This window comes from Somniosus microcephalus, chromosome 2 (genome assembly GCF_052327205.1).
Source record: "Somniosus microcephalus isolate GS21.2 chromosome 2, FLI_Smic_1.0, whole genome shotgun sequence".
In the NCBI taxonomy this organism is placed as follows: Eukaryota; Metazoa; Chordata; class Chondrichthyes; order Squaliformes; family Somniosidae; genus Somniosus; species Somniosus microcephalus.
In genome coordinates, this window is record NC_140988.1 from 373,235,229 (window position 1) to 373,250,120 (window position 14,892).

Sequence of the window (14,892 nt, forward strand, 5' to 3'; positions counted from 1 at the left end):
TTTGAGTTAGATTCCGTGTGAAATTCCCCCCCGCCCCGCCGGTCAAGGCGCCCCAGCCAACGCGGCGCAATTGCAGCGGCGAGGCAGCCTAGCCCGGGCTGAAACTAAATAATTGAAAGCTAATTTGGTAGCGTTACATTAGGCCGTGCATTGTCCCTGCAAATATTACAGCAAAATGGGAAAAAAAATGCATTGATAACCAATATAAAAAAAAACAGATTTTTGCTGATTTTGCATCACTTTATATTTGCTATTTTTCATGAACAGCAGCAATCGGGATGATGATTTAAGTTCATGTTTTTTTTTAATATATGTTGGGATCATTTTGTTCTTTTACGAGTCTTTATTGCAAATCATTTTTCATTGCTATTGATCCGCTCCTTGGGGGTTTTTTTTCTGCCCGTCAATCAATCGCGACATCCAATGGGAATGCACGCCCCTGAATTGTAGGCAGCCTCTTAAATTATCAATGGCAATCCCATTTGGTTTGCCACACGCGGCAATCACAGTGGAGACGCTCCTCCTCCGCCGCCCCCTCCAGGGTCTAGGCGTGATAGGGTAGCCCGACTGTCAATCACAGCAGGACCCGGGCCAATGGCAAGCTGAGGTGGGCGGGGCGGGAACAAAGGAGCTCGGCTGTCAATCATGGACGGCGGCGACCAATGAGGAACCAGGACCCCGGGATTTTCGGCGCACGAGCTGGTTTACCTGCAGAAACTCGGATGTAACTCGGCAGAGAGGAAATGCGTTCCTAATTTTTTTTTTTATTATTATATATTTTTTATTTTATTAATTCACCCAAATTAGGAGGAGGAAAGGGGGAAAAAAACAATCATCGTGGACCGTATGGATTAAAACAAAAATATTTTGCTTTTCTCATTCATTTTGCAAAAAAAAGACATTTTGGGGGAGAGAGAGAGAAAAAGAAACATTTTTTTTTGGTGAAAAGATTGCAACAAAAAAATATTGTTCAAAAAACATGGATCATGCTGCAATTGAGCAAACGCATTCACAACATGAACCTATAAGCTTTGGGATTGACCAAATACTGAACAATTCGGACCAAGGGAGTTGCATGCACCCAAACAGAGTTGCTGAATCGGATTACCAGATTGCAACCAACGTGTACAACTCTCACCCCGATGGCTACAGTAATGCTTACAATAACGCCTGCAGTATGGCCGGATTACCGGGATCCTATAATGTTAACATGTGTATGAATATGAATGTAAGTATGAATATGAATCTTAATATGAACAGCGGGGCCGGGGTGATCCGAGTGCCCGCGCACAGACCCATGCCTCCTCCACCTCTCTCGGCCGGGATGCCAACGGTGCCCTGTCTCCCCAGCACGGGCAACATGGCAAACTTATCTAATTTAACTTTTCCCTGGATGGAGAGCAGCAGGCGTTTTGCCAAAGACAGATTAACAGGTGAGGTCTTGCATTTGTGTTGGTGTCGGGTGAATGTTTGATGATATTATAATATACATGACTTGTTCTGTTTTAAATTAAAAATAACAGGGGTATGGGGGAAATGGCATGGGGGAGTGGGACTAATTGGACAGCTCTTTCACAGAGCCAGCACAAGCAGGATGGGCCGAATGGCCTCCTCCTGTGCTGTATCATTCTGTGAAATAGAGCAATGGGAGATGGGGCAGAGGCGGGGGGGGGAGGCGGTGGGGGGGGTAATTAATCTGAATGAAGAAAGGATATTGAAATTAAACGAAATCTAAAGTGGGGTAGAGAAACTCAGAGATCGGATTGAGAGTGAGAGGGAATATAAAATATTGGGGGAGAACAAAATGAAAAGAAGGGAAATAATAAAACGTCCGATTGAGAGTTAAATCTCAAAATAGAGAAAGTATCGAAAAAAAACACCGTTTACAAAATGAAGAAAACGATCATTGGAAACACAGTAACAGAGAGGCGAAAAAGAAAGTTTTGGAAAACCAATTACGTGGCAGGAAATGTATTCTATTTGAAATTTGATAATAAAATCACATTTGGAACCAAACAGGGACACAATGTCCATTCTGTGCTGGAGTGGAGACGTGAATGTAATTTCTACCATTTGGAATCATTCGATCGATTTCAGGGAGATTTAGAGTGACCTGTTTCAGTAATGGTGCGGGCCCAGTCCATCATTATTATCTATAATTAAACAACGCAGTAACACCCTAAAGGCAGAACAACAAAATTATATAATATATATATATATATATTATTGCCAGTATTTAGGAATGTCCTTTGCAATTCGTTTAATCCTTATTTGGGAATATATGTCTCCAAAGCGCATGCATCATTTAAAATGTTTGGTGTGAATTTATCAATAGGGTCTCCCTTCGAGCCAGGCCGTGACTTGAATGATATTTATTGCAGCTTTATATGGCTGTATATAGATCACGGCGTTGAAGAATTGTGGTGTTATGTGTGTTATATTAAATCTAACATTTCACTTCTATCTGAGCTCCGGTTTGTTTTGAAAGATAGGCACATTAATATCATCGACGCTACTCGCCGTGGCATTAGGATCGCTGTGTTTGGGCTAACACTGTTCATTTATTTTGTCAGTTTTATCAGCTCCTGTTGGTTCCCACACATCTATCTGTTCCGCCCCATCTCCCAGGCTAGCAGCTTCTGCCTCTGGTGAAGACTGTCTCGCTGCGGGTTCTGTGCTCGAGAAACCCAACGCAAACTAGAAGCTCCACCAAAACCACACACATTCTATTCAGAATATTATCAATTCAAAAGAAACCCACATAACAGTCCCCGAACTGCAAAAAATAATTAGCCGCACAAAGGGAGTTGAAAACTTTCGAGTAATTGTAAATCCCGTCTTTCCCAAAGATAAGCTGCACCGTTTGGGGAACTGAACATTCAATTCTTAATTATTAAATCACAAAGTTCATTTAGTGATTTAATATAAACTCACATTTTGTATATAAGCAATCTGTTCCAACACACACACACACACACACACACATATATATAATGCAAATATATACATTTTATATAGTGCTGTTATAGTTAAGTTATGTTCGCAATTTTCCTACTGGCAATTCATTCTAATAGTCAAATCATTAAAAAAAAATCAAGCTTCTGATTTTGAATTCTTATAATTTTCCTCATTGAAAGTATATAAAATAATAAGTGGTTATAGATAAAAGTAACACCGGTTCATTACTTCAAAGTGAGCCCAGAAAGACGGTCCAGAATCGAAATTAGAGAGGACATCAATTCATGGCACGTTGGGGGAGCCAAGTTCCTTGCTCACAGAGTGAGAAATGTCTGGAATAATCGGCCAAGCCAATTATGCGAGGCACCAATATTGGGGGTTATTTAAGGTACAATTTAGCTGCCGTGATGGGAAGGTTAATGTAATGGCGAGAATTAACTTTCAAGGCCTTTTCGAACTCTCTGCTGCTGTGCAGAACCGAGGCCTGGGCTCGCTGGGGGTTTCGAGGTCTGAAGATTAAACGCTCAGTAATACTTTGCAAATTAACGCACATCCTTGCACTGAAACTAAAAGCGTGTATTTTATGAAAAAAGTCTGAACGGCGGCAGCATTCGAAGCTGTTCAATAAATCCGCACTCCCGCATCTGCCTATTCCTAAACATCTGTATGTTCACTTCCCGCAATTAATAATAAGGAATCTGATATACATGTGTATTTAAAATTCATAATATCATAATATTTGGAGCGTCTGGGCACACACATCTCGTTCTCTAAGTGTCCATTGATATCCGTATATCTGAATGAATATATATATTTGTACGTGTGACTGGATGCACTGAATTAATCGAGGAACCTTTGTAAATGATGATTCTAATAAAGGAAATAATTGAAAACCTGCAAATACACACAGAAAATTCTGGAAATACACAGCGGGTCCCAAGGCATTTGAAAGACAGATTAGAAGAAATGCATCTTTAAAAAAACTTTCTTGGGGATTTAGGCTTCACAGTCAAGGCCGGCATTTATTGCCCATCCCTAGTTGCCCTTGAGAAAGTGGTGGTGAGCCGCCTTCTTGAGCCGCTGCAGTCCGTGTGGTGAAGGGATGGAGTTCCAGGATTTTTGAAGGAACGGCCGATAATATTTCCAAGTGTGAGACTTGGAGGGGAACTTGCAGGTGATTTCACGCCACGTATTAACGAGTCTCTTTTCCTATCATATCCTCACCTTCCTGTTTGAAGTATATGTTTCCCTGATATCTTCTGGTCCTTCGATTTTCGAAGCTTAAAATAATGGCTGGGATGAGACGTTGAACCGAGGTGCTGTCCGCCCTCTCGGGTTGGTGTAAAAGATCCCAGGGCACTATTTCGAAGAAGAGCAGGGGGAGTGTTCTGGTCAATATTTATCCCTCAGCCCGCATCACTAAAACAGAATGATCTGGCCGATCTCACATTGTTTGTGGAATCTTGCTGTGCGCAGATTCGTTGTCCCCATTTCCGTACATGACAACAATGGGCTTTGGGACATCCTGGGAGTGAACTGTATAAAATGAAGATTATTTTCTTTCTTGACTTTTGAATCTATATCATTTAATGCGTTATGTATTTTCAGGAGGCCCCTCTTTAAACAACTTGCTAACTTCTTCAGTATTTTCTGGATTTGCCCTGAACTGAACCTCGGTTAACTTTGTGCCCCCACACGCGCAGCCTGTATTAATCATTTCAATTATCTCTCTATTAGCCTAAAGTGTGTTAAAGGCAGCCAGTTGCACAATGCAGCACCGTAACCCGCGAGGAGGCACCAGGCTCCACGCTGGGCCTGAGAGCAGTCCCTCCGGCTGGCTTTGGAAAGTCGGTGCCTGTGAAAGCGGTTTAGCAGCAACTCCCCCTCAAATCCACCCGAAGGTTAGCAGTGTTTCCGAAGCCGCCGTTAGCGGGCCCTCCTTGCCTTTTTCGTTTATATATATGTATATTTAAAAAAAAATAAACAGGAAAAAGAGATGCGAAAAAATAGAGTGGGGAATTAAGAAAAAAGGGGAGATAGGGAAAAGAGAAGTAAAGACAGAGAGAGAAAGGAAGCTAAAAAAAAGGAGCAAGGGAAGATGGAGAAGGACGGAAAAGATGAAGTGAAAAAAACAGCAAAGAATGAAAAAAGGGAGCGAGCGAGGGAAACTGAAAGAGAAAAAGACGAAAGGAAGGATAACAAGGGAGAGGAGAGGGAATGTGAGAGAGAAGGAAGGAACAAATGGAGATAGACATTTTAATTGTTGCAATTACCTCTTTTATTTTTCTAATAAATATTTCCACTCCGGTTTTATAGAAATGAACAATTTTTTTGCAAACTCGAACTAGACACAGCGACATGCCCAGAGATTCTGCTTCTGAAATAAAATGCTGTGTATGATGTGCCTGTATGGACCAGCATGTGCCTATTTAAAGCAGAGCGTCTCAGTAAAGCTGTGGGATGGTTAAAGTTTATTTTAAATTAAGTGTCTCCTGGATGAGCCAGGGTCCATCCACAGTTGCCTCGCGGCTCCCGCCACCCCCACTGGTCGGTGAACAGTCTGTATATATATTTTTTCAAATATCAATTTCCAGTCACACAAAGGAAATGAGATTAGTGCCAACGGATCTTGCCCGAGCCGGCTTCTGACCTCACTCCATGAGTGAGGGATTAACACTGAAAATCCTGAATAACAACAGAAAATGCTGGAAAAACTCGGCAGGCCAGGCAGCATCCTTGGAGAGAGAAACAGAGTCAACGTTTCGGGTGAAAACCCCTTTGTCAACACCCCAAACGTCGACTCCAATTTCCCTCCACGGATGTTGCCTGGCCTGCTGAGGTTTTCCAGCATTTTCTGTTGTTATTTCGGATTTCCAGCATCTGCAGTATTTTGCTATGGCACTGAAAATCCTGACCCGTCTCCCTGTCCTTTATTGGCCGCATCCTGTTTTTTTTGTATCCACCTCATACAAGGCGAATAATCCCACATCCCAGCTAGTTGCCTCGTTCCACCTTACTCTGGAGTTTAGTGTTATAAATCTGAAATTTATTTAGAATTATAGAATCACACAGCACAGTAGGAGGTGATTCGGCCCATCGTGCCTGTGCTGGCTCTTTGATAGTGCTCTCCAATTAATCCCACTCCCCCCTTGCTCTTTCCCCATTGCCCTGCAAAGCTTTTTCCCCTCAAGTATTTATCCAATTCTCTTTTTGAAAGTTACTATTTAATCTGCTTCCACCGCCCTTACAGGAAGTGCATTTCAGATCACAATAACTGGCTGTGTAAAGAAAAAAATCTCCTCATTTCCCGCTCTTTTTTTTGCTGCTAATGATTTTAAACCTGTGTCCTCTGGTTAGCGACCCTCCTGCCACTGGACACAGTTTCCCCTTATTTACTCTGTCAAATTCCTTCATCATTTTGAACACCTCTGTTAAAAACATCTCTATTGATGAGTACATAAATATAATCACATCCATTGCTAGGATTGCTCAACCGCTTAGATTAATAGATATTAGATCCAATTCCTCCCTCAATACTCTTATAGAAATTAATTTGTGAAACTGGCAACTTTTTGGGGGTGGGGGTGGGGGTGTGTTAGGGGTGAAAACACAGTATAGCGCAAGGGCACAGACACAGTGATATCCTGAATGAACACAGAAATAGGCCCATGTATCCCCTTAATATTCAAACATAGAATCAGGGAGAGACTAGATTCATTTTCACTTTATTCCCCCGCCCCGACAATCATAGCTACCCTGCAGCAATATTTAAACACACAAGGGTTAAGCACTGGGCGGGGAGATGAGGAGAATATTTTATGCAGCGAGTTGTTGTGATCTGGAATGCACTGCTTGAAAGGGCAGTGAAAGCAGATTCAATAGTAACTTTCAAAGGGAATTTAATAAATACTTGAAAAGGAAAATATTGCAGGGCTATGGGGAAAGAGCAGGGGGGAGTGGGACTAATTGGGTCGCTCTTTCAAAGAGCCGGCACAGGCATGATGGGCCGAATGGCCTCCTTCTGTGCTGTAAGATTCTATGACAAGACCCAATAGGTTGGGACTGCAGCATTTGTCAGCTCTGGTTCATGTATCAGCCGTGGCTCAGTGGGTAGCACTCTCTCTCCCCTCTAACAGTCCAAAAGTCGTGGGTTCACAGTCCCACTCCAGAAACTTGAGCACGTAAACCAGACTGACACTCCTGTGCAGTGCTGAGAGAGTGCTGCACTGTTGGAGGTGCCGTCTTTTGGATGAGAGGTTAAACCGAGGCCCCGTCTGCTCTCCCAGGTGTATCCCCAGCCATTGTCCACATGCACGATACGAGACTCCCAAAACAAGCGCTCTACTCGGAGCTCCGGCACGGCAAGAGAGCCCCAGGTGGGCAGAGGAAACGCTTCAAGGACACCCTCAAAGCCTCCTTGAAAAAGTGCAACATCCCCACCGACACCTGGGAATCCCTGGCCCAAGACCGCACAAAGTGGAGAAGAACCATCCGGGAAGGCACCGAACACCTCGAGTCTCTTCGCCGGGAGCAAGCGGAAGCCAAGCGCAGGCAGCGCAAGGAGCGCACGTCAACCCAAGCACCCCACCCACCCGCCCCTTCAACCACCGTCTGCCCCACCTGTGACAGAGACTGTAGGTCCCACATTGGACTCATCAGTCACCTGCGAACTCATTTTTAATGTGGAAGCAAGTCATCCTCGGTTCCGAGGGACTGCCTAAGAGAGAAGAGATATGAAAGATCCCATGGCACTATTTCGAAGGAGAGCAGGGGAGTTATCCTGGTGTCCTGGCCAATATTTATCCCTCAATCAACATCACTGAAATAGATGATCTGGTCATTCTCACATTGCTGTATGTGGGATATTGCTGTATGTGGGATCTTGCTGTGTGCAAATTGGTTGCTGCGTTTCCTCCATTACAACAGTGAGTTAACTTCAAAAAGTACTTCATTGGCTGCAAAGCGCTTTGGGACGTCCTGAGGTTGTGACAGGCGCTGTGTAAATGCAAGTCTTTATTTGTTTATAAAGATGACTCCTTAAAACATTGTCGTGAATTGTGTTTCTTTTACACGGATAGACTAAATACAATGACAATTGTTTTCAGATTGCATTTCGAAGCTGTCGGTATAAATATACCTGCAACCCGTACAATCTGCAGGCTATTAAAATCCAAGTTTGACCCAATGGGCTCATTAAATCCCATCAATTGGTGATGTGTCTGCTCCCCTCAATCTGTCTGAGCTGAGGACCTGACATTGTTCAGTCAAAAGACGTCCCAAATGTTGCAGTAAAACAGTTCTAAATCCACCTTTATACATAAAATCATCCATACAAAAAAACAGCCAGGACAAGATTCGGCACAGACTTGCTGCATTGAACAAGCATAATAGATAGTGGCTTAGGCTGTTCCATATCTATAATATAAATCATTTATTTATAAACACAAAATAAGCGCCATGTCGCGCTGTGTATATGATTTATATATGTGGCATAAATATACATAATCCATGATCTCTGAACTCATAGATATATGTTTTTTTAATAATGCATGTTTAGTGTGTGATCGACTGATCGCTGAACAGCCAGTTACATATTATTGTAATATTTAAATATATATATATATGTGTGTGTGTCTGTGTGTGCGCGTATTTATGTGTATATGTATACATATTTTAATGTCCGGAGATTCTAATAGATATACAGTATTGTGTATCTTCATGTGTAGGGAGGGCTGCTTGTTGCTGACATGAGGTGGTTTTCTGTTAAAAACTAGCTCTATATCGGTTTCCCCCCCCGTGTTGCTGGAGTCCTGGGGTTTTGATGTCCAGCCTCCGTTATCTTTTATCCGCAGACTTGTATTAAGCCGCTGCCAGTATGGTCCCATTAAGCACCAGAAGGAATCCTAATTGTGTCCCTCTCTTGTACTCACCTGTTATGTTAGTGTGCCGCCCTCCCTGGCACTGTCCTGGGTGTACCCGGGGATCCGCCTCTGGCCGCCGTCTCTGAGCTTCGCTGAATCAGCCGAATCCCAATTCATCAACCCTTGTGTGTGCAAATAATTACATTACAAATTAAGATGATTAAAAAGCACAATATAAAATACACGCATTTGGAAACTGTAGTCGGCAGGGCTGGAGGTGGAATTTAGAAAACGATTAAGTTGATAGAAATACACAACATACCACCTCATCGACGGAAAATAAATGGCAGGTCTGTCTGTCTGTGATTCACAATCAGATAGACATCCGCAACACACAGGTAAACCGCTTCTCACCTACAACACTGCTTACCTGGCACAGAAAGTGAAGGATAGTATAAAATCAAATCATTACTGAGATCCTTAGAATCATAGAGATGTATGGTGCCGGCGGCCGAATCCCACTTTGCCGCTCCGAGTCTCCTGGAGTGGGACTTGAACCCACAACCATCTGACTCCGAGGAGCCGCGGTTACTGCCACAGTTAACCTCAACAAATATCAGACTCGGTAAGTGTTTTATTTTAGATTATGCTATATTATGTTTTCTGGGCCAAATTACCAGTCTAGTGTGCGAGAAATAGTTTACCTGCCCGTTGTATATAGAACCCAGAAACAAATCTAAAAGGCATATTACATAGAAGATAGGAGCAGGCCATTCGGCCCCTCGAGCCTGCTTCGCCATTCAATGAGATCATGGCTGAACATCCAAATTCAGTACCCTGTCCCTGCCTTCTCCCCATATCCCTTGATCCCTTTAGCCTTAAATTATGTACATGCAGAGGGTTAAACCACGCCGTTTATTTTCTTGCCTCTAAAGTAATATTTTTGTGTTTCTATAAACGTAGCTGTTTTCTAAAATCCATCTCCAACCTTACTGATAACCCTAATAGTTAATACTTCACTAGGGTAATGTGTTCGTTAACATTCGTTAAATGTTTAAATGGTTAAATATTTGTTAATGGTTAAATTCTATTTTGAACTCTTTGTAGGAGTAACTATTATTTTCTCTCTATAAGTACATACGTGTATATTTAAACATGCATGTATATATATATGCATTTGTGTGTTATATATGTATAAATAAATGCATATATATGTGTGTGTGTATGTATATCTTCTTTAAAAAGATACTTGTGTGCTACATATATGTGTGTGTAGAGATAGCTGTTCCTCTCTCAGTACAGTACATATGTATGTGTTTGTGTGTGTGTGTAATCATAGACTGATGATAGTCCAGCACAGAAGGAGGCCATTCGGCCCATCAAGTCTGCTCCGGCTCTTTCAAAGAGCAATCCAGTTAGTCCCACTCCCCCGCTCTTCCCCCGTATTCCTGCAATTTTTTTTCCTTCAAGTATTCATCCAATTCCCTTTTGAAGGCTACTATTGAATCTGTATCCACCACCCTATCAGGTAGTGTATTCCAAATCCTAACCACTCGCTACATAAAAAAGTTTTTCCTCATGTCGCCTCTGGTTTTTTTACCAATCACCTTAAATCTGTGCCCTCTGGTTATCGACCCTTCAGCCATTGGAAACAGTTTCTCTTTATTTACTCTATCTAAATCTTTCATGATTTTAAACACCTCTGTCAAATCTCCTCTAAGCCTTCTCTGCTCCAAGGAAAACAACCCCAGCTTCTCAGTATATATGTACTGTTTTCTCTCTCTATAAGTACATATATGTGTGTATGTTTGGATATAGTCACACATGTTCCAGATTTATTTCTCCTGCTAGTTGGCTCTTGATACTTGAGTCAACCCAATTACAGACAATCTGAAATCAAACTGGATGCAGGGAGGGTGTTTCCCCTGACTGGGGGGTCTAGAGCGAGGGGTCACAGTCTCAGGATACGGGGTAGAACATTTAGGACTGAGATGAGGAGAAATTTCTTCACTGAGGGTGGAATTCTCTACCACAGAAGGCTGCGGAGGCCAAGTCACTGAATATATTTAAGAAGGAGATAGATAAATTTCTAGACACAAACGGCATCAAGGGGTATGGGGAGAGAGTGGGAATATGGTATTGAGATAGAGGATCAGCCATGATCAGATTGAATGGCGGAGCAGGCTCGAAGGGCCGAATGGCCTACTCCTGCTCCTATTTTTTCTATGTTCTATGTTTCTATGAAATCTCCAAAACTGCAGTTACCATAGGTAAAGGCTTAAGGGTTTTTGTAATGTATTATATCAATTGCTGTTTTGGCAGCTGTATGGTTTCTTGTTATTTAATAGTTTAGATTAGCATTCTTTTTTTGTTAGTCTGCGTATGTGGCAACTGGTGAGAAGTTAAGTAATTAATTGTCTTGTCCGTTTTAGGATACATTTGGCACTGCGATTTGAGTTTCACTGTGAGGTGGTTTCCATTTCATAATGACCCTAAAGCTGTCGCATAACTCCAGATAACAATTACAACTTGCATTTATATAGTGCCTTTAATGCAGAAAAACGTTCCAAGGTGCTTCACAGTATACTCAGACGGTAAACGACACTGAGCCAAAGAAGAAGGCATTAGAAGGGATGGTTACAAGCTTGTTAAAGAACTGGGATTTGGAGAGCCAGCAAAGTTTAAGGAGGGATAGCCAAAGCTTGGAGCCTAGTTGGCTGCAGGCACGGCTGCCAATAGTGGGAGAAGCAAGTGTGGGATGCACACGAGTCCAGCGTTGGTGGAAAGCAGTCTTCAGTGCTGGAGAGGGTTACAGAAATAAGCTGGGGCGAGGCCTTGGAGGGATTTAAATATGAGGATGAGAATTTTAAATTTGAGGTGTTGCTGGACAGGGAGACAAAGTAGGTCAGCAAGCGCAGGAGTGACGGGTGAACGGTGTACTCCTCCCAAACAATGCTCCCGCTAATTCTTTTTGGGGCGCGTGGCCCCTTTAATGGGCAGCGCAGCCCATTTAATTTCTCGCGCATGTACGGTTATTTCAATTGTAAAGCCGTTGAACGACCTGCGCGGGATCTCCAGACCGCTGCAGCTTAACGGGAACATTGCTCCCAAACGTTGTTGCCATGTTGACATCAAGACCCATCACATTGTCATCTATTCAAACACAGTTCTTTCCTAGACTCGAAAACAATCAAACTCCTTACCTTAACAACAGAAAACACTGGAAAAACTCAGCAGGCCAGGCAGCATCCGTGGAGAGAGAAACAGAGTCAACGTTTCAGGTCGAAGACCTTTCGTCAGAACCTGAAACATTAACTCTGTTTCTCTCTTCACGGATGCTGCCTGGCCTGCTGAGTTTTGCCAGCGTTTTCTGTTGTTATTTCGGATTTCCAGCATCCGCAGTATTTTGCTATTGTAAACTGCTTACCTTCCTTGGCACCTTCTTTTCTCCAATAGGCTTTGAAAACCTAGGCTTGGCCTCAGTCTAGCTACCGCTTCTATATTAACATAGAAACATAGAAGATAGGAGCAGGAGTAGGCCATTCGGCCCCTCGAGCCTGCTCCGCCATTCAACGAGACCATGGCTGATCATTCAAATTCAGTACCCTGTTCCTGCCTTCTCCCCATATCCCTTGATCCCTTTAGCCTTAAGAAATATATTCAACTCCTTCTTGAATATATTTAATGAACTGGCCTCCACTGCCCTCTGTGGCAGAGAATTCCACAGGTTCACCACTCTCTGGGTGAAGAAATTCCTCCTCATTTCAGTCCTAAATGGTTTATCCTTAGACTATGACCCCTGGTTCTGACTCCCCAGCCATCGGAAACATCCTTCCTGCATCTAGTCTGTCCAGGCCTGACAGAATTTTATAGGTTTCGATGAGATCCCCTCTCATTCTTCTAAACTCCAGTGAGTATAAGCCCAATCAACACAATCTCTCCTCATACGTCATTCCTGCCATCCCAGGTATCAGCCTGGTGAATCTTCGCTGCACTCCCTCCATGGCAAGAACGTCCTTCCTCAGATAAGGTGACCAAAACTGCACACAATAATCCAGGTGCGGTCTCACCAAGGCCCTGTACAACTGCAGCAAGACATCCTTGTTCCTGTCCTCGAACCCTCTTGCTACGAAGGCCAACATACCATTTGCCTTCTCAACCACCTGCTGCACCTGCATGCTTACGTTCAGCGACTGGTGCACAAGAACACCCAGGTCTCTTTGCACTTCCCCTCTCCCAATCTATTGCCATTCAAATAATAATCTGCCTTCCTGTTTCTGCCACCAAAGTGGATAACCTCACATTTATCCACATTATAGTGCATTTGCCATGTTTCTGCCCAATCACCCAACCTGTTCAAATCGTACTGGAGTTTCACGACATCCTCCTCACAGCATACCCTCCCACCCAGCTTTGTGTCATCTGCAAATTTGGAGATATTACATCCAATTCCCTCGTCCAGATCATTAATATATATTGTGAACAGCTGGGGTCCTAGGACCGATCCTTGCAGTACCCCACTAGTCACTGCCTGCCACTCGGAAAACGACCCGTTTATTCCAACTCTTTGCTTTCTGTCCGCCAACCAGTTCTCTATCCAAGTCAATACCTTGCCCCCAATCCCATGTGCCTTAATTTTGCTCGCTAATCTCTTATGCGGGACCTTATCAAAAGCCTTCTGAAAGTCCAAATATACCACATCCACTGGTTCTCCCTTTTCTATTTTACCAGTTACATCCTCAAAAAATTCCAGTAGTTCAGTCAAGCATGATTTACCTTTTGTAAATCCAAGTTGACTTTGTCCGATCCCGTCACTGCTTTCCAAGTGCTCTGCTATTACATCTTTTATAATGGACTCTAGCATTTTCCCCACTACCGATGTCAGGCTTACCGGTCTATAATTCCCCGCTTTTTCTCAACCACCTTTTTTGAATAGTGGGGTAACATTAGCTACCCTCCAATCCATGGGTACTGTTCCAGAGTCTATCGAGTTCTGGAAGATGACCAGCAATGCATCTACTATTTCTAACCTCAGCTCTCCCGCTCTTTTCGGCCTTGCCAGTTTCGGTCTACCTTGTGGGCTTTTACCTGGGGAGTAACTCGGAAAATTTAAATCCACATTTGCTTTAATTTGGACATATCACAAGTCACTGGGTGGGGGACTTCAGTGTCTATCACTAAGACTGGCTCGGTAGCACCACTACTGACCGAGCTGGCCGAGTCCTGAAGGACATAGCTGCCAGTCTGGGCCTGCGACAGGTGGTGAGAGAACCAACACGAGGGAAAAACCTACTTGACCTCATCCTCACCAATCTACCTGTCGCAGATGCATCTGTCCATGACATCATTGGTAGCAGTGACCACCGCACAGTCATTGTGGAGACGAAATCCCGTCTTCACACTGAGGACACCTTCCATCGTGTTGTGTGGCACTAACACCATGCTAAATGGGATAGATTCAGAACAGATCTAGCAGCTCAAAACTGGACATTCATGAGGCGCTGTGGGCCATCAGCAGCAGCAGAATTGTATTCCACCACAATCTGTAACCTCATGGCCCGTTTATCCCTCACTCTACCATTACCATCAAACCAACCCTGGTTCAATAAGGAGTGTAGAAGAGCATGCCAGGAGCAGCACCAGGTGTACCTAAAAATGAGGTGTCAACCTGTGGAAGCTGCAACACAGGACTACATGCATGCTAAAAAGCAGAAGCAGTATGCTATAGACAAAGCTAAGCGATCCCACAATCAACCGATCAGATCAAAGCTCTGCAGTCCTGCCACATCCAGTCGTGGTGGACCATTAAACAACTAACGGAAGGAGGAGGCTCCATGAATATCAGTATCCTCAATGATGGTGGAGCCCAGCACATGAGTGCAAAAGACAAGGCTGAAGCATTTGCAACCATCTTCAGCCAGAAGTGCCGAGTGGATGATCCATATCGGCCTCCTCCTGAGGTCCCCACCACCACAAAAGCCAGTCTTCACCCAATTCGATTCACTCCACATGATATCAAGAAACAGCTGAGCACACTGGATACAGCAAAGGCTAGGGGCCCCGACAACATCCC

General features: G+C 43.6%; 1 protein-coding gene across 1 annotated transcript in view; it reads left to right on the plus strand.

The window, feature by feature from the left end:
• Positions 1–751: 751 nt before the first annotated feature.
• The window catches only part of tlx2 (T cell leukemia homeobox 2), a 97,277-nt gene continuing 83,136 nt past the window's right edge, over positions 752–14,892 (plus strand). Inside the window, exon 1 of the mRNA XM_086004948.1 lies at positions 752–1,433. Coding sequence (XP_085861074.1) covers positions 980–1,433 — 454 coding nt within the window. The 5' untranslated portion in view covers positions 752–979. The remainder of the gene's footprint in view (positions 1,434–14,892) is intronic.